This window comes from Drosophila takahashii, chromosome X, assembly GCF_030179915.1.
Source record: "Drosophila takahashii strain IR98-3 E-12201 chromosome X, DtakHiC1v2, whole genome shotgun sequence".
Classification (NCBI taxonomy): domain Eukaryota; kingdom Metazoa; phylum Arthropoda; class Insecta; order Diptera; family Drosophilidae; genus Drosophila; species Drosophila takahashii.
In genome coordinates this window covers 15,836,965-15,856,300 of record NC_091683.1, presented here as the reverse complement: position 1 = coordinate 15,856,300, position 19,336 = coordinate 15,836,965, and the positions used below count along the sequence as shown (strand labels likewise).

The 19,336-nt window shown below is 41.4% G+C and overlaps 4 protein-coding genes across 5 annotated transcripts; 2 read left to right on the top strand and 2 right to left on the bottom strand.

Moving 5' to 3' along the window:
- Positions 1–182: 182 nt before the first annotated feature.
- NdufA3 (NADH:ubiquinone oxidoreductase subunit A3) lies at positions 183–718 on the bottom strand. Its single transcript, XM_017140787.3, has 2 exons — positions 559–718; positions 183–498 (listed from the first exon to the last, which is right to left on the bottom strand). Exon 2 carries the CDS (start codon positions 487–489, stop codon positions 256–258), a length of 234 nt encoding a protein of 77 aa, XP_016996276.1. The 5' UTR covers positions 490–498; positions 559–718; the 3' UTR covers positions 183–255.
- Positions 719–2,305: 1,587 nt separating this feature from the next.
- Zpr1 (zinc finger protein Zpr1) lies at positions 2,306–4,121 on the bottom strand. Its single transcript, XM_017140785.3, has 2 exons — positions 3,340–4,121; positions 2,306–3,286 (listed from the first exon to the last, which is right to left on the bottom strand). Exons 1-2 carry the CDS (start codon positions 4,007–4,009, stop codon positions 2,580–2,582), a joined length of 1,377 nt encoding a protein of 458 aa, XP_016996274.2. The 5' UTR covers positions 4,010–4,121; the 3' UTR covers positions 2,306–2,579.
- Positions 4,044–5,041, top strand: LOC138913842 (uncharacterized). The gene is made up of 2 exons (XM_070218848.1): positions 4,044–4,309; positions 4,363–5,041. The coding sequence occupies exon 2, from the start codon at positions 4,474–4,476 to the stop codon at positions 4,984–4,986; it is 513 nt and encodes a 170-aa protein (XP_070074949.1). The 5' UTR covers positions 4,044–4,309; positions 4,363–4,473; the 3' UTR covers positions 4,987–5,041.
- Positions 5,042–8,079: 3,038 nt separating this feature from the next.
- On the top strand, positions 8,080–17,927 carry mei-P26 (meiotic P26). 2 transcript variants are annotated; one of them, XM_017140767.3, is made up of 7 exons: positions 8,080–9,035; positions 9,381–9,947; positions 10,016–12,096; positions 12,279–12,798; positions 13,512–13,675; positions 13,763–13,995; positions 14,121–17,927. In XM_017140767.3, exons 2-7 carry the CDS (start codon positions 9,385–9,387, stop codon positions 14,223–14,225), a joined length of 3,666 nt encoding a protein of 1,221 aa, XP_016996256.2. In that variant the 5' UTR covers positions 8,080–9,035; positions 9,381–9,384; the 3' UTR covers positions 14,226–17,927. The 2 variants fall into 2 exon arrangements, with proteins under 2 accessions (XP_016996256.2, XP_044248953.1); XM_044393018.2 differs by having other exon boundaries at positions 8,081–9,035; positions 12,330–12,798.
- Positions 17,928–19,336: the final 1,409 nt, after the last annotated feature.

The following is a 19,336-nucleotide window of genomic DNA, read 5'->3' as shown; positions in this document are numbered from 1 at the left end:
ACTGCAATTCTCTTTGTACAATAGGATATTGGTTGAAATCAATCATTAGATCAAGTTCCTTTAAGAACAACCATATTTTTCCACATTACGATATTATATACAGAATTTAACGGAAAAAAAGGTGAAATTTAAGGCTCGATGCCAGGATCCCCCATTGGTGAACCACTGAACACGGTCTTCCGTACATTTTATCGTTTGTTTTACTTAGCTATGGCGTAAACAAATAAATCAAAGATGAGAGTCCATAGTAGTCCCCTAGTCATCCTCCTCGGTGCGGACTTTCTGGGCGCGCGGATCGTCGTGGCGGAAGACGACGTAGCCGAGCTTGTACTTCCGGTTGTCCCCGTCGTTGGCGTAGTAGTTGGCCACCCCGATGGTGGCCATCACGATCCCGGCGAGGGCCAAGGCGGATCCGCCGACGATGTCCGGAATCTCGTTCCAGGCGCGCTTCAGCAGCGACGTGGAGCCTCGGGCAGCGGATGCGGACATCTTGGTGTTCTGGCGGATCGGTATGGTGGTTAGATTCGTGCCTTAATTGACTAGCCAGAGCATATTTACCAAAAATGAAACTCAGTTACACAACACAAACGGGCGACCAAACAGCTGGCAACTATCGTCTATCGCCAATCGATTGTTGCTGTAGCTGGGGGTGGCCGAATTTCGATTACCTGAGTATCGTAAATGGGCTTTTTGGGGGATTTATATTCCAAAATAGATGATATATAATAGAACCACAACTAGATGTATAAAAATATATACATTTTTTTATTTTCTGATTTTAATATTTCATTATTTTCAAATTATAGTTTGATACATTTCAAAAATGACTTTTTAAAATTTTTATTTACTTATCCAGAATAAGAAAAAAACCCCGATTTTATTTGGAACCCCAACTAGATATAAAAAAAAGTACAAATTTTTCTATTTTTTTATTTAAATATTTCATTATTTTGAAATATAGTTGGATACATTGAATTGATGACCCTTTTTTAAACTTTATTTACTGATCCAGAATGAAAAAGAAAACCCTATTTAATTTGGAATTGGATATTAAGAAACGTAAACTGTAAAAAATTATGCATTTTTTTATTTTTTGATTTTATTATTTTGAAATTATAGTTAAATACATTTTAAAAATGACTTTTTTTAATCTTTATTTAAACACTGATCTAGAATAAGGAACATCGATGGTGATTTCCTAAGGGGCTGTCCATATATTACGTAATCACGTTTTTGGTGATTTTTGACCCCCTCCCCCCCCTGGTGATCAAACGTAATCATTCAATAAACAACCCCCCCCCCCCCAATGATTACGTAATCCCCAGAATAAAATTTTGTTTGTTTTAATCTGTGGATTCAAACGGAGATGCAACCCAATCTTTAATATTGTTTATAAATGAAGTTTGGTATGACACATTCGGTTCGTCTACGCTGATATTATCCCCAACATACTCTTCGTCAAGCCATTCCAGGTCTTCGTGTGATTGAACCACTAAACATTCTTTTATTCGCCGCCCAGCCACTACAAAAATTGTTTCTCTGCTTTCCTATTTAAGTTTGTAGCAGGGACCGTAACTGTTATAAGTTTTATTTTAAAAATCACACTTTAACAGTTATTTTCTGATTTGCAAAGTAAAACTCAAGGAATAACTGTTATTTTTTGAGTTTTATAATAAAAGTTGGCAAATAACAGTTATTCGTCGTGATCAAAAATAAAACTCAAACTTGATTTATGGCGATTTTGTGGGTAAAATAAATTAAAAAAAAATATAGGTATAAAATATGCACGGTTGCCTTTTTTAACAAATTTTTAGTAAGTTATATAAAACACGGGAATCATGTTTTTTTTTAATTATTTCATTTTTTCAAAAATGTCAAGGGAATAACTGTTATTCATAAAAATAAAAAAATAACAGTTATTTTTTGAGTTTTATTATAAAAATCATTACGGATTTGTAAACTACAATGCGTGATTTTTTTGTATGAAAAATTTACAATAACACTTATTTTTGGTCCCTGGTTTGTAGATATAATTAAAGGAAAAAAGTTTTTAAATAAATTCTTTAAATAAAAAAATTAATATAAAATGATTACGTAATCATTGTACAAGACCCCCCCTCCCCATGTAATCAAACATAATCATTTCAATGACCCCCTCCCCCCCCTAGGTGATTACGTAATATATGGACAGCCCCTAATGATTTCCTATGGAACCCCAGCTAGATATAAAAAAATTACACAATTTTCTATTTTTTGATTTTAATATTTCATTACTTTAAAATAATAGTCGGATACATTTTAAAAATGATTTATTTAAATCTTTATTTACTGATCCAGAATAAGAAAGAAAGCCCTATTTGATTTGAAACTATAAATTAAGAAACGTAAACTGTAAGCCCCAACTAGATGTAAAAAATGTTATTTTTTGATTTTCATATTTTAGTTGGATACATTTAAGTGATGCCCCTTTTGTAAATCTTTATTTACTGATCCAGAGTAAGAAAACCCCGCTTTAATTTGTAACTGGAAACTAAGAAACGTAAGCTGTAAATGCAGAAATCGCACCATCAGGACGATCATCACGCGTCCTGCTCGTAGCCCTCGGTCTTCATGTCGTTGAGGCCCAGATCCTCGTTGTCCTCGAAGGAGCGATCGTAGCGCTCCACCGTGAGCTTGTCGTCCGGCTCGGCGGCATCGTCATCGTCGCTCAGGGATTGCACATACGTGTTGCCGGCGGGATCCTCCAGCACAAGCGTAATGACCTGCTTCAGGTTCATCACATCGTCGAAGGTGTCGAGGAATCGCTGCATCTGCTGCTTGGTGGCCGCATCCGCCGAGTCGTGGAAGAGCGTGCCGTCCAGCTGATCCCGCATCGCGACGAGCAGTCCCTCGACGGTGGTGAAGCGTCCGCAGAGGGCGTGCGGACCCACCTCCAAGTCCAGCTCCGGTATGGACAGGCTGCATGTCTCGGACTTCAACACATCCCGCGTCAAATCTTCCTTGCTGGCGATCTGCACGCGAAAGCGAATGCCCTGCGCCTCCACTCCTCCACCCGACTTCACCTCGTTCGTCTTGTGGCCACAGGCCGAGCAGACGGTGGCCATGATGACCACCTCCTTGAAGTGCGGTATGTTCGTAAGCTTCATGTTCGTCTCGCAGGGCGCCTGGCAGTTGGGACAGTTGGTGGGGAACTGCAGCACCTCGCCGTGCAGACTCTCGATGGGCCACGCGTCCTCGGCGATGGGCTTCAGCAGGTGCTGCTCCTCGTGGTTCTGCTCGTACAGGCCTGGAAATGGATCGAATTAGCATTGCAGGGATAACTAGGAGATTTGCGCCCACCCAATAGCTCGTTTTGCTCGCGGGTGCGCTTAAAGTGCGACGTCTTGAGCTGCGGATCGGCAGCGGGCGCCAAGGGATTCTCGACGAAGCTGTTGCCCGAGATGTCCTCGAGGAGCAGGCGAAAGGGCGTGGCCAGCGCCTTCAGGCGATGCAGTCGCTCGATATACTCATCGATGGAGGCACCCGCGGCCGGATGATCAATGCGCCTTTTCTCCTGATCCTGCGACAAACCGGCTATCGTTCGCTCAATGATGCCCTCGACGGTGGTCACCTCGCCCTTCTGCGACTGCACCGGTATCTCCAGCTCCACCTCGGGTATGCGAACGCTGGAGTTATCCGAACGCACCACGCGCCGATTGAGATCGCCGGGTGTGCGCACCTGCAGCTCGATGCGAATGCCCGACTTCTGGATCTCCGAGGCCGACTGCATCTCGTTGTTGATGTGGCCGCAGTGGTCGCACTTGAAGGACATGAGCACGACCTCCCGGAAGAAGGGTATCTTGGTGGGCAGCAGCCGGGTGACGCCCGTTTGGAAGCAGCTCATGCAGGCGGACTCGATCTCGACCACCTCGTCCGCTTGGTCAGCGTTGATCTCCCGGAAGATGGGCTCCGGCCGGATGGATTGGGCCGCCTCCTCATCCGGCGGACTGGACTGGCTCAGGGTGGACATGGAATATCACTCGTTTTCTCTGTCTATTTACTGAAATTAAATTGAACTTGATCTGAAAACGTGAGTTGTGTTGAGTTGGAGAATCATCGATAGCAGCGATAGCATCGATAGCCATCGACGATGCCCCATCCCTGGGCATCGGTGGTGATGGTGGTGTGACCAGGCTACTAGACTTTAAGCTTAAACAATTGGCGGCCTGTCGTTCTGGGATTTCCTAGGAATTTCCTGGAAAACCATAGCATTTTCCAAACTAGAGAACTTACCTAAGAAGATCACCTGGCACCGTCATAAAAGGCATCTGTAGGTTAATCCGGGAAAACAAAACATCTTGTTACCTGACAACCCCTAATTAGCAGTACCTACCTATAAGAAAATATATATAAACCCCGAAGGAAACTCCTCCTATTCAGTGCGAAAGCGACCTTTGATTGCTTCAGTTTGTTATTTGTATTACCATATCAAAAATGATCTCTTCGAGCATTGATCAACTGCTGGCCGATCAACTGGAATTGGGCGAACGCATTCAGAGCATCATTCGAAACTATAAAAAGGATTCCAGGAAGCGAAAATCGAAGCCTGGCTACTTTAAGGATCGCCTAACTAAACTGGAACTTCTGTGGGACACTTTTTTCACAGCAGCAAATCAAATTCAAACGGCCATTCAGGGGATGCCAGTTGAACATAAATATTTTGAGAACAACGTCTTTATGGAAACAGAGAACTCGATCATCGAATGGAAAGCAGAATTCAACAAAAACCCGAATGTATTAGAAAACGACACCACTCCCGGTTCACCAATAAAAGGAGATAATAAACTGGAAAGTATTCCAAGAGATCAAAAAGTGTTGCTGGACAGAATGGATATTCTAATGAATCAAATTATTGCCGACTCAAAGCGAGGTGTAAAACGCGTCACCCTACCATATTGGAGTGAGATGAAAAATATGCACGAGCAAATCTGTAAGAACTACAACTAACTACAAAAACTGATATTACTATTATGTTATGTATATTTATTAAGTAAAATATATAATTAAATAATGTATTAAAAATACGGAAACAAAAACCTTTCTTTGAAATTCATGAAATGCCACAGTGGCGCCATCTGGATGACCGAAGTATAGGGAGGGTGTCTTGGCTAACTTAGCGAATACACCCTCCCGATAGCTTGACAATAGGGATGGGCAAGCCCCGATACCCACAAATCGAATTGGCCGAAAGCATCGGCGCAGAAACATCGGGGAATCGCCATCACCACTGCATACAAAAGTTCGACGGGAGCAAAAGTAATTATTAATTTAATCGGAAGCCAATTCGACTCCAATTGGCGGTCTTCTGGTTGTTTTACATGCCCCGAAAGTGTTGGATTCACTGTTTCAGTGAATAGCGGCAGCAAGTACGAGCAACTGTAACTGTATCGACTGCGTGTGTGTGTGTATAGTCGAGCGTGTGCGTGTGAGTGTGTGTGTATAGTCGAGCAAATATAAAATCGTAACGTAACGAGCCGAAAGGAGAGGAGAAAAACGTGTGAAATCGAGGCATACACTCGGAAAAAGGTACCGCCAGTGGCAAACAGCAGTTGGCGAAACAAATTGCTGCTAAAATCCTGCCCAAGCCGCACAGACAGCGAGTGTTCAGGCATTTCAAGGACCTTTTTCGCCTCCTGTCTGCCGTTGAGTGTGTGTGCGGGCGTGCGTCTCTGCGTGTGTGTGTGAGTGTGTCTTTTGACCACCTGGGCGGTAGTCAAGTGGAAATTTTGCGTTCAAGGACAACGCCAGTGGCGGCCGCCCCCCTTCATTTCACAACCCCCTTTTCGAAGTGTCCGGCCCCCAAACGCCCCCATCTGCAATTCAGAGCCGACAGAGTCAGCCTAGAACAGTGTTTATTCCCGAATTTAGAAGGGAATTAAGTTTTCATTTCACATGTGTTTTTTTTTCTTCTTTTTTGCTCTGTTTGTGTGTGTGGGGTGCCGTTTTTCGTACTCGTATTCTTATTTTTTTTTGCCGCTTTTGAGCGAGCTTGCGCACACCAATACAAACACAAATGAGAATTTTTCCTCGTAATTTTACGCTCCCTCTCTCTCTCGCAGCCCAGGCAGCGCTGCAGCAAACTCGAAAATAACTGTTAGCGAGCAAGCGAGAGAGCGGCACACATTTAAAGTGAAATAAATCAAAAAGTACGTGGAAACGGACAGGAAAATATCAGCTGCGGACCAGATTCGTCAAAGTCGATAGGGGGCCACAAAATAATAATAATAATCCAGGTCCAATAAAGAAAACCACAACGAGCTGAAGACAACAAAAAAAAAAGCCCCGCTGTTCTAAATTCCGTTTACCACGTGTGTTCGCGGTGCGCGTGTGGTTGTGTGCAGCTGATTTGCCATGTGGGTGTGCGCGTGTGTGTGTGTGTGTGTATGGGGGGGGCACGAAACTAAACTAGATTTAAATCTGCCGCACACTTCCGCTGAATGGCATTTACTCGAACGTATTTATTTAGGCAATTGCCTTGCCCCAATTGAATTAGTTGCTCAAGGACTCGGGGCCCCTCTGTCCGCTGTCCTTGCTGGGGCAGCTTTTTTACGCAGCTAGCGGGAAAGTAGCTAGAAAGCTCAGCACTATGGACGCGCCTGCGTGAATGGGGGAGAAAAAAGGAAGAAGAAGGAGCAAAGAGGAGCTCAGTTTGCGTATGTGTGTGTGTGAGGCGCATAGCTACACATAACGGAGAAAAACGTAACGTAAACTTGACGCAAACGGGAATCGGAATCGGATTCTCCCCCCTCCCCCCCGCCTCTTTTAATGGGTTACTATAAATATTAATTGGAAAACGGGCGATCAGATAAACAACTACCAATACACATTCAATCAATGTTCGGCTAAACAACATATGTACATAGATAACAACATTAAAATTACCAACAATTTTAGACTCACTAAATAATTTTGAGATTTGCTTTAAAACGAACCGGCTATATTAAATAAAACTGAATTTAATTGGGAAAAAATCTAATTTCAATACGATTGCCGGTCTAATTGGAATCCAGTTGGATTGCTCTCATTGGCCAACTGGAGATTTCCTCGAGTTTTAGATTTATTTTGAGATACTTTTACTTCTAACTATACTGGAACTATTCTGGAATTGGAACATCCGAAAGATAGCTGTCAAGTTTAAAGATAAAACCTTGAAAACGTTTGGGATTTCAGCTTTTAAAGCTTGCTTTAAATTTAACATCCAGACGATATTGATTTATTTTAAGAAGTAGTACTTGATACTTGGTGCAGTAGGAAATCTCTACTCCGCCTTTAAAAACCATTAGCATTTCTGAAGTAGTGCTTTCCAATTTACTTATGAATATCCTACCTTTTTGGTTGGTATTTAACTGATCTGCATAATTGGGGGTAAGCAATTTTCACTAGCTTACTACAGATGCTATTAACTACAAAACTTCAAAACAATAGACACTAACTAAATTGTTGACAGTAGTGACTTCTCTCTAAGAGCCTACTTGATCTTAAATGTGTGGCTGTGTTTGCAACGATTTTTAATGATCTTAAAATAAACAGCAAACCATGATAAATTAACTGAAAAATTAAAGAAATTGAACTTTTTGAAATCTATCTAGGCTTTTGTTCAATTATAGTTCAATAATATTATCCTAACATATCTTTCATGGTTTTGCAACTATTTTTTCAAAAAACATTGTATACACAATGTATTAATCATAGTATATTTTAATTTTAATCCTTGCAAAGGCTTTTAGGATTTCAATATGCTTTTTATTCGTTAAAATTGAAACATTTAAAATCACCATCGCGTAGCAATTTTCCGGAAAATTTCAGAAGCTACAGAAATGGCATTTCCTTAATCCGCAAAGTATGCAGCAAAGTGTGCAAGTGTGTGTGTCTGCTGTTGCATAAGCCAGAGGCGTTGTCGAAAGGGGTTGCATTTTGCATTGGGGGGCGGAAAAGGGGCGGGGAAGGCAAAAAGGGGCTGGGGCGTGGCGAAATCCGGGCGGAAAAACACTTCCTCATTTGATTTAGTGCCAAGTCGATTTATTCTTCACTCTCTTTTCTCAGTTTGTCAGTTACGTTCAAACAGTTTTTGTTCGTTCTGCGTTCCAGAATTAGTTGTATTTTTTTGTTTATTTACTTTTTCCCCGTTTCTTTTTGTGTTCTTTTTGCCTTCTTACGGTTTCGTTCTTTTGTGCAAAATTGTGTAATTTTCTAATAACCAAGGATCAACGATTTCTACTTTCTTTTGCAAATCCCAAAGGAACGGCGCTGTCGTCCAATTTACGTCGCCGTCTTCTTCGTCAGTGTTTGTTGTCGTCGCCTCGTTCGTCCTTAATATTATTTCGTCCTCGTACAACAAGAACAAGAAGAAGAAGAAGAACAACCACAACCAGGATCACCGCAATACGCAGTTTCCCAATGCTTTAAAACGATTCGGCAACCTCTAAGGAACAAAAAGAATATATACATCAAATATATATTATATATATAAAAAAGACAAGCAGCGAATCAAGAACCGAAAACACCAAATAAACAAAGATATAAAGATAAAGATATAAACCCAAAGTCAAAGGAGGCTCGCAAAATTTTTTACAAATTTGCAATACATTTTACATGAGAAGAAAAGAGAAGGGAAGAGGAGGAGAAATTGCAATAGGTGTGTGTTTGTGTGAGTTCGTCGTCGTCTCAGGATAATTTTTTCCCCCGGAGAGGCGAACTGTTGTTGCAATTGGAATTCGCGGCGAGAGGAGAGATCTCTATTGGAATGGCTCTCTTGGGAGAGCGGCAGGACATTAGGGAGCATCAGCAGCAGCAGGATCAGCAGTAAATAGGAGCCAGCTCAAAGGAATCAACAGGGGAGGATCAGGAATTAGGAAGCAGGATAAAGGAAGCGGGATAAAGAAGCGGGATAAAGGAAACAGGATATAGGAAACCGGAAACATAGCCCAGGCAAAAACAGGAATCATTTAAATCAGGAAGACAAGGACCTAAGAAACCAGGAAAGCGCCAAAAGAAAGGTGAGTTTACGATAGAAAATCATATATATAATAATAAATAATATAGGTATAATAATAAATAATATATATAATAATATATAATATATATAATAATAAATAATATATATATTTATAAATAATATATATAATAATAAATAATTCGATGTGCTTATAATCAAATATTTATGGGATTTCCCTTATAAGATTTTTTCTAAACCAATATAATATCCATTTTAGTCATCAGTTCATTAAATACTATTATTATGACCAATTAATAATAATATTAAAATCTATAGTCATTTTCCTAATTATTTAACAAGAATATTATCCAAGCGTCTCGTAATAAACGAAATATATTTTTCCCAGGACCATGACTACTTTGGAGGAGCCTGTCCTGGCGGTGGACACGGTGGATCCGTGTCCCCCGGGGCCTCCCAGCCTGAAGACCGTTCTCAGCGACGATGCCTCGAACTCATCGGTGCTGGAGGAGATCGACGTGAGCAATACGAGCAGCAGCAGCAGCTCCAGCTCCAGCAGCTCCAGTTCGAGCTCTGGATCCTGCTCGGGCTTGGGATCGGGATCGGGCACGGATACGGACACCGGCAAGGGCAGCAGCACTGTCGGCAGCCTCGATGTGACCAGCTCCTCGAGCATCGGATCGGCGGCATCCATCTCATCGACGGGCTCCACCGCCATCGCCGGACCCTCGGGCTTGCTAGACGATTCCAACTCATCGGGACTGGGAATCGGTATGGGAATCGGTATGGGTATGGACATGGGCATGGGCATGGGCATGGGACTGGTGGTGGATGTGGACAGTGCCGGGAGCAGCCAGGAGCTGAGCAGCCACGGCGTCACCGAGCTGGACTCGCTGGAGGACTCGTGCAACGGCCTAATGATCAAGGATGGGGATAAGCTATGCAAGCTGTGCAGGTGAGTTGATGGATAACTGATCAATTTCATTGGCTTTTTCATTATCTCCTTATTTTCCCACACCACAGCTCGCGCCTCGTGATGCCGCGCATCCTGTCCTGCCTGCACGTCTTCTGCGAGGACTGCCTGCAGGCTGTCGTATCGAAGGACTCGATGGCGGCCAGCTCGCCGAACAGCTGCTCGTCGTCCTCGTTCGACGGCAGCGAGAATCAGCACCGCACTCTGCCCGCACTGCTGCTCGAGTGCCCCGTTTGCAAGCAGGAGACTCCCTTGGGGCCCAAGGGGGTCAAGGGTCTGACCTGCGACTATATTGTGACCAACATACTGGATCTCTCCAATCTGGAGTCGGAGCACATTGTGTGCACGTCGTGCAAGAGCAAAGAGGAGGCCATTTCGCGTTGCAACGATTGCGCCAACTTCCTGTGCAACGGATGCGACAATGCCCACAAGTATATGCGCTGCTTCGAGAACCACCATGTGGTGCGGATCGAGGATCTGACGAAAAACGTCCACGACAAGCTGATCATCCACAAGCCCGTGTGCTGCCGCCAGCATGTGAGCGAGAATCTCAAGTACTACTGCTTCACCTGCCAGGTGCCCGCCTGCAACGATTGCCTGCTGAGCGATCACAAGGGCAGCGATCATCACTACGAGACGGCCACGGTGGCCGAGCAGGCGGTTCGCGCCGATCTCGAGCAGACGTTGAGCGAGGCCCTCAAGAAGGCCGACTACTGCAACGATGCGGGCGGCAATTTGGGCAGCGCCCTCACGGAGCTTCAATCGCAGCACGATACGGTGCGCCAGCAAATCGAAGATGCCTACAAGAGCTACAAGCGCATGCTCGAATCGATCAAGGAGCAGATGCTCAACGAGCTGGGGCGCCTGCACTCGGATCGCGAGCTCAAGATCATGGATCTGATGCAGAGCATGGAGAATAATATGGGCAAGCTGCAGCAGGCGGCGCAATTCGGCCAGCGTGCCATCGACAAGGCCAATGCCGTCGAGTTCCTGCTGCTCAAGCCGGTGATCAATGCCCAGTGCTTGAATCTCATGGAGCAGACGCCCAAGTGCGATGTCAACTATCAGCTGCAGTTTGACTCGAAGCCGGAGAAGTTTGAGCAATTCGCCAGGGAGATGTTTGGCAAGTTCCAAACGGATCAGAGTGACTCTAGTCCCAAGAAGCAAGCGATGGCCCAGCAGCAGCAACAGCAGCAGCAACAGCAGCAGCAGCAGCAACAGCAGCAGCAGCAACAGCAGCAGCAGCATCGTCAAGTGCAGCAGCAGCAGCAGCAACAGGTGCAGCACCAACAATTGCAGTTGCAGCAACAGCAACACAGCTCTAACAATCTGATTGTGGGCCATCGGGGCAGCTCCTCTGTCCAAGGACGCCTGAGCTCGGCTGTATTCAGCCCCATCTCGCTGCCCTCCTCGCTGCAGAGTTCCTTCGATGGCGACACCAACTCGGTGATAACCAACTTCTCCATGATGGACTCGCCGCCGCAGACATCTTCGCAGCAGCAATTGCCAACTGCCCAGCAGCAGCAGCAGCAACAGCAGTCGCAACAGCAGCAACAGGCGGTCGTGCTGCAGCAACAGAAGCACCAGCAACACCAACAACAGCAGCAGCAGCAGCAACAGGTGCTGCACCAGCAGCCATCAGCACAATCCATGCCCCCGCAGATGGGACAGCTCGTTGCTCCGCAGGGACAGCTCGTCCAGCAGGCTGTCAATCATGTCAATCTCAACTCTGGCCCCGGTCCGAATATATCCATAAACGGTTTGGGCGCCGGCGGACCGCCGCCCAGTTTCAGCATGCTGGAGTACAATATCTCGCGACTTGCCAGCCTGACGGAACCCATGCCGGACAGCCTCAACGATGCTTTGGCCGTGGGGGGAGGTGCCGCTGGACCTGTGCCGAATGTGGCCCAAGTGCCGGGTGGCTCGGCCGTCGCCGGCGGAGGAGGAGCTGTTGTGGGAGCCCCGCACTCGCATCAGCAGCAGCAGCAGCAACAGCAGCAGCAGCAGGCCGTAATGCCGGCATCGGCGGTAACGCCCACGCAGCCAATCACCCTGGCGGACATCCTTTCGGGCGACCAGCGGGCGCTCAACAATCTACAGGCGCTGGCCAAGCTGGGACTCAACAACAATGGTGAGTGGCGGCGATTGGTTTTCGATGCTTTTACATTTCTCTTTTTTTTGGTTTCCTTACACTTTTGAGTTATTTTTTCTTTTTTGCTTCCTGCACAAAATGCAAACACACACCACCGAAACTAAAAAACACCACCCACAACACCTGAAATCCCCCAAACAACCAACCAACCAACCACACAGATGATGATCTTTTGTTGAACGGATCCTCAACGGGCATTGATTTTTTGTCAGATTTCTGCATGCCACCGGCCACATCGCCCAGCCTGCAGTCCCTCAATCCGATCGTGGGTGGCGTGGAGGACATGGGACTAAATAACTTCCATGCCGTCGCCGCTCCCGGCACCACCAGCGTGGTCACTGGCCGCAACAAGGCCACTCCGATGCAGATCCGCTGCAAGTTTGGTTCTTTGGGCACGGCCAAGGGTCAGTTCAATTCACCCCACGGTTTTTGCCTGGGCGTCGACGAGGAGATCATCGTGGCGGACACGAACAACCATCGCATCGAGGTCTTCGACAAAATGGGCGCCCTCAAGTTCCAGTTCGGAGTGGCGGGCAAGGAGGAGGGCCAGCTCTGGTATCCGCGCAAGGTGGCCGTCATGCATAATAATGGCAAATTCGTGGTCTGCGATCGCGGAAACGAGCGCTCCCGTATGCAGATATTCTCCAAGTGCGGTCACTTCATGCGCAAGATTGCCATCAGGTGAATATAAAGATAATACTTAACCAAAAAATGATCCTAAATTAAGAAAAGCTAACAAGCTAATAATTATTTATATATATAGCGTTGCAAGTTTTAAAATATCACTGTTTTTGCCGTAACAATGGAAATAATAATCCAAATATGCAATGTAACACCTCGCGGAACTCGTAATTAAATTTCCAATCGATTGGTATTCAAACCTAGAAATTTTTAATTTTTTCCATTTTTTGCAAAAAATTGTGATGCAACCCCTTAAAAAAAATGAGAAAATTGATCAAAAAATAAATTTTCAAGAAAATGATGGGGATCGTTAGTTTATGTCGTTAGCTGCTCGGAACAGTCGGTCTGTTAGCTTTCGGCCTTAAATTGTCCAAGCTACGACTAAAAAACCATAAAAAAATTACTATTTTTGTCGAAAATTCGAATACACATTTGTTTCATCCTAAAATATCAGTTTTTTGGTCGTTACAATGGAAATATTAATTTCTCTTGTCTTGTTTTTACTTTTGGTAAAATATGAAAAAAATATCTCTTAAATCGTTTATAAAAGTCCTACAAAATATGACAAAGTAGGCCAGGTGATAGACGAATAGAGGAATGTGACACTGACGTTCGCATAAAACCTCAGTTGTAAAAATAATATCGGCAAACAACGAAATAACCGAGAATTTATTTGTAATCTATTGACTAATTCGGATTAATTGCCTTCGCAGATACATTGACATCGTAGCGGGCTTGGCTGTTACGGCTAAGGGTCATATCGTGGCCGTGGATAGCGTGTCGCCCACAGTGTTTGTGATCTCCGAGGAGGGCGAATTGGTCCGCTGGTTCGACTGCAGCGACTACATGCGCGAGCCCTCCGACATCGCTATACGAGGTAAATATTTGAGATGATATATACATATTTGACTTCTTAACACAATACCACTGTTTCTGATTTCTCTTTTCTCTTTCTGCCCGACAGACAACGATTTTTACGTGTGCGATTTCAAGGGCCATTGTGTGGCCGTTTTCCAGGACGACGGCACATTCCTCTATCGCATTGGCAACGAGAAGGTCACCTGCTTCCCCAATGGCATTGATATATCGAATGCCGGGGACGTGCTCATCGGCGACTCGCACGGCAACCGCTTCCACGTCGCCTGCTACTCACGTGAGGGCGCCCTCCAGTCCGAGTTCGAGTGTCCCCACGTCAAGGTGAGTGATTAAGTGGCCATACAATTATTTAACCAGAGAAAAATAGGTAAATTTGGAATTTGCTTGGTGTTTTATTGTCCTGTCCCCCTCATCGATGAGCTAAGCTAACATTGATCCATTCGCAGGTTTCCCGCTGCTGCGGCCTGAAAATCACATCCGAGGGCTATGTGGTGACGCTGGCCAAGAACAATCATCATGTTCTAGTCCTGAACACCCTCTATGTTCACTGATTGCAAATCAAAGCGCGCAACAATCGTCCATCAGTCGATATGAACAAATACAACTACAAATACTCGTCGGGCAAGATATACGGATGCCGACGTCAGCAGCAAGCAACCAACATCGGCAACAGCAACAGCAACAGTAATAGCAACATCAACCTATTGGCAAGGACTCAGCCTCAACTATGCAACAGCAACATGAGCAACATGAGCAACATTAGCCTCATTTGCAACGGCAGCAACATCAATCAACAGCCGTCGTCGACGACAACACCATCAGTCATTTAATAGAAGAGTTAAGCAAGAATTAGCAGTGTGTTGCTAAGCAAGAAAAGCAAGCAAAACAAGCTGAAGCAACAACATTATGAACAGCAATTGCAATAATCCAGACATATATATAGGACAAAGTATATATATGTGGAAAAAGGGGGAAAGCAAAATCTCGAAACACCAAAAATCCTTTTAAATCACAACAAGAAACGTTGCCGTTTCATGAGCCACAGCAACTGTATAAAACAAAAAACGAAAAACAAAAAACCAATAACAAAATGATAAACAAAATGCAACAAATACTATTTTTGATCTCTAATTTAAAAACAATTAGCGCTACTACTAAAAAACAAACATCAACAAATCTAACAAAAAGAAAAACAAAAATATTTTACCTAGTATAACGAGTAACAAACAACAAGCAAGAAGAAAAAACAACAAACAAAGCAAACAAAGAAAACCAAAACAAAAACTAAAACTTGGGATATTTTAAAAATGTTTTTTAAAAACTCTTTTTAAATTGTTTTTTAATTATGCTTTTTTCATTGAATTTATGTTCTTGTTAAAAATTGTCATAAAAACACACACTCACACATACACGTACACACGCCACACTCACACAAACTCTACTACTTTACATGTTACTTATTATCTATATAGACATATATATTGTTATATCGACCGATTAGCTTTTTTGTGCATACCCTTCCAGAATCTTTTTCTAAAAAACAAAAAAAAAACGAAACACGCATATATATATCTACACCTAGTATACAACATCTATGTATATCTAGCAAAATGTGCAACTTTTGTGCACAGGTTTTTTGCTAACAATTATGGAAGTAAATAATTTGTTGAGGGCGTCATCAGAGGTCGCGTACAGGCAATAATTATAGAAGAAGATGAAATCTAAGTAGTTTATTTTGATTTCAAACTGAAACCAAACACTAAGATAAAAGTTCAGAAAATAAAAAACTGTTTAGGTTTTTCCTTACGCTGCTTATATAAGGTGATATCTATTTATATATAAATCTATATGAATATATAAAAAAAACAAAACAAAACAAAAACTATATATATCTTAAACATATATGTGAAATCCTATGACTATATGACTTTGCCATATAATATACAAAGCAGGACGAGAGAGTAGGGAGTTAGGCATAGGGATAGCGAGGGACGGAGGACGAAGGACGAAGGGACGAAAGGACGAAAGGAGGCAACACACACTACACCACACGGCCACACGGCAGATATGTGTCCGCGAATATCCAGAGACGACCGACCCAGAGAATACATTCGATATGTATCAACTAATTGCGTTCTTCACGCCAGAAATCCAACAAGAACTACAGACAACAAACTCAACATACAAATTAATCTGTAAGCTAACAAACCAAACAAAACGAATGCAAATCGCATTAGGCCAACAACTATATAACTAAAACAGCAGAGACAACAACAAAAAGCGTTAAAAAACCTACAAACGTATCTGTTAAGTTCTTATATACATTGTTAAAAAAAAAACCAACAAACAAACAAAAAACAAATATTCCTTTTGCTTATATACAAAACAAATGCAATACACGTGCATGTAATCGACATACACACACCACAAACACAACACCCACACCACTCACGATTTATATAGACGATATAGACAACCATTTAAGATGATATATGTACGGATACGTGCAACATTTCTTTCCCGTTGTAATACAATATAAGGCTGGTTTACTCCCAAGACATTATTATTTATCTATATACAAAATAACATTTTTTAATTGTGTGAATTTTATCATGTGAGAATCGAGAAGCGAGAAACGATAGGTAGAACAACATGTAACGTTTTATTTAGATGAAGTTGGGCGAGAAAGCAAAGCGAAGCAAGCAACTTATTTTTTATAGGCTGTAACCACATTTATTATACATCCACATCATACGTTTACATTTACATTTAAACACCTAACTCACTTACACAACACACAACATACAACGAAACGAATCCTTTGCATTGTGAACAATATCCTGTTCGTTTTGTTCAAAACTATTCGATTCCTTTTCAATGTTTCAAACAGCAGAAAAAATTATGTTAAAACCCATCTTTGGCATTTGTGTCTCACAATGCGGAGATAAGTGAAGAAAACTGTTTTAAATCTTGTCATTTTTTTAGTTATTAATTTTTAATTTTTAATTTTAGTCTTAGCATATACACAACACAAAACAAAACTATTAAAATCGCGATTATGTTTACGTTAAATGTTAAGTTGTTCTATTTAAGCAAATGGACGATTACGAATAGAGAAACCATTTGCTTAACAATCATTTACTACTGTCATATTGTGTAACTATAATTATTTTTGTTTAGTTTTTACGTTGTTACGTGTGAGGCTACACAGTTCTGTATACATAATTATAATTTAGCTTAAGTGTAATCTATAAACCACTACATCAACCAATGTGAAACGCTTCTGATTATGTTATACCACTGAAATTATAAACATTTAACTATAAACATTATGATTATGATGATAGTATGTACCCCAAAGTTGTTGATGGTAGACGAGAAGGTCTTAGAAAGGGAAGAACGATTATGAGCGATGAGCGAAAGAGAGAGCGAGAGAGAGGGTAAAAAATGCAATTTTTTGTGAAACAATTTGGCTGTTGAAATATATAATTTTTAATTTAATTATGTTTTTGCATTTCGTTTACTATAACTTAGGCCCCAAGCAAATGTTATATTATTGAATTGAATTTATCGCGATTTCCTTAGACCTTTCCTTTTACATTTTCGCATACACATTTTTTTTTTGATTTTGTCGCTGCATTAACTACGGAAGTATTAAGAGGAAACATTTTGCTAAAGACAATGGAAACACTCAAATGCAAAGTATACCAAAAGATTTGATTTTAATTTCTTCTCCTAATTGTGTTTGTATTTTTTACATTTTACATTTTACTTTTAACTCTTAACTTTTTACTTCACTGTGCGAGCTACTTTATTATTTTTATTTTTCTTAATAACTTCATGTTTCCTTATACTTTGTCCTCGTCTTAGTCAACAGAGTGTCTGTAAAACAAAAATATAAAATCAAACTCGAAAACTGTTATAGAAAAAACAACAAAAATTACCATTTTAAATTTGTTTATAGTTTTTATGGAAAGCCTTCAAATGAAATTGTAATTCCACACGCTTTTATTTTATAAACTAAAACCGAAACATAAAGAGGTAAACATTTATTATCTTAATTTTGTGTTTAATTTTTATTTCTCTCTCTTTGTTGAACCAAAAAATGGCAAAAAGTCAATTGTTGCTTTAAAGAAAATTGCAAATTTTTAATTAAATTTAAGTTTACTATGAAAATGATATTAAGTGAAACCGTATATGATTTTTATGCGATGCGATGCGTTTAAGTAGAAAAAAAAAACAAAAACAACAACTTTTCCACACCAAACACACAAAACAAAACAAATTTATTTCCTATGGCATACAAATTTTTAAGTGAAAAACCAAATAAACATAAATGTGCTTAAGTTTAAATCAAATTTACAATTTAGTTGAGATTACGCAACTTAACGACGATAACATTTTACTAACTACGTATGAACTATAGGATTTCTAGCGAAAATATATATATTTACACACCTGTATATATTCGTATTATGTATACAGTTATGTACGATTAGCGAATGGCCCAGAAAGTGGGCGTGGCCAGGAGAGGGGCGGTACTACCACTAGTCAGTGACAATTCCTAACTTTTAATTACTAACTTAAATACGATACGTTACGAACCGAACAGGAAAAGTTAACGAAACCGAAACCGAAGCCGAAGTAATAGTGATTAGAAGAAAAAGGGGCGGAACATGGACTTTTGGACGCTTTTGGACATATTGCCATTTAACAATTAACATTTAACATTAAACATTTAATAAACACCGACTGACGAAAATTGACCAAGGCCGCCCTCCCACCCCCTTCTCCGCCCCCCGCCACCCACTGCGCTTTAATTTTCAAGGCCGAATTCAGCCACAAGCAATAAAATAAAAGTGAAAACGAAAACGAAATAAAATGAAATATGTACGAAAACGTGGGAGGAATGAGATATTTTCTTAGTTGCTTACTGTTTATAATGTGACAAAGTGAAAGCTTTCCACCTCAACTCTTTACATCTATATTATATCTACGTATATCGAAATCACATGTACTGTATTGAAATATATATTAATTTTCGATTCGTATTCCCTGTACTTTATGGTTTTTACTTTACTTTGATGGAGAAGATTCAAACAAATTGTGTACAACTAATTAGGAAATACTTAACTTTACACAGACAACAGCAACACCACACATGTTTCTCAATCACTCGATGTAGTTACGTTAATTCCCAATCGACACACGCATATTATAATATATATACCTATATATAGTCAGCAATTGGCAAGATCAAATCACGAAGTTAAGAAATCGAGCGAATGAAGGACACAAACCTTTTAATAAAGATGCTGCCAAAGATTTTTTATACAATCGATGTGGAAAATTCGGAGAGATGAGAAGAACCGTTTAGAGTTATTGCAAAGTAAAATATTAAATATTGTCCAACTTATTTATACAACGATTATGATTATTATTTTATTAGTTTTTATCATTTTGGTCAAGTGTATTAGTTTTGTTCGTTTTTTTGTGGTCGAAATAAATGGAATGCAAAGATATTTTTGAGACTTTTGCTCAAAATAAAACATGAAACATAAAAACTATATTATAATGTAAAGCAGCGCTATAACTGAAACTAATTAACGATATCGATATTACAGTATTTCAAACTGGATTTGTTGAATAATTTGTTCCTCGA

Coding starts and splice junctions, on each gene's coding strand:
- NdufA3 (XM_017140787.3), bottom strand. CDS start 489: ATGTCCGCATCCGCTGCCCGAGGCTCCACGTCGCTGCTGAAGCGCGCC.
- Zpr1 (XM_017140785.3), bottom strand. CDS start 4,009: ATGTCCACCCTGAGCCAGTCCAGTCCGCCGGATGAGGAGGCGGCCCAA. Junction 3,287..3,339: donor CGAGCAAAACGAGCTATTGG/GTGGGCGCAAAT, acceptor ATCCATTTCCAG/GCCTGTACGAGCAGAACCAC.
- LOC138913842 (XM_070218848.1), top strand. CDS start 4,474: ATGATCTCTTCGAGCATTGATCAACTGCTGGCCGATCAACTGGAATTG.
- mei-P26 (XM_017140767.3), top strand. CDS start 9,385: ATGACTACTTTGGAGGAGCCTGTCCTGGCGGTGGACACGGTGGATCCG. Junction 9,948..10,015: donor AAGCTATGCAAGCTGTGCAG/GTGAGTTGATGG, acceptor CCCACACCACAG/CTCGCGCCTCGTGATGCCGC. Junction 12,799..13,511: donor ATGCGCAAGATTGCCATCAG/GTGAATATAAAG, acceptor TTGCCTTCGCAG/ATACATTGACATCGTAGCGG.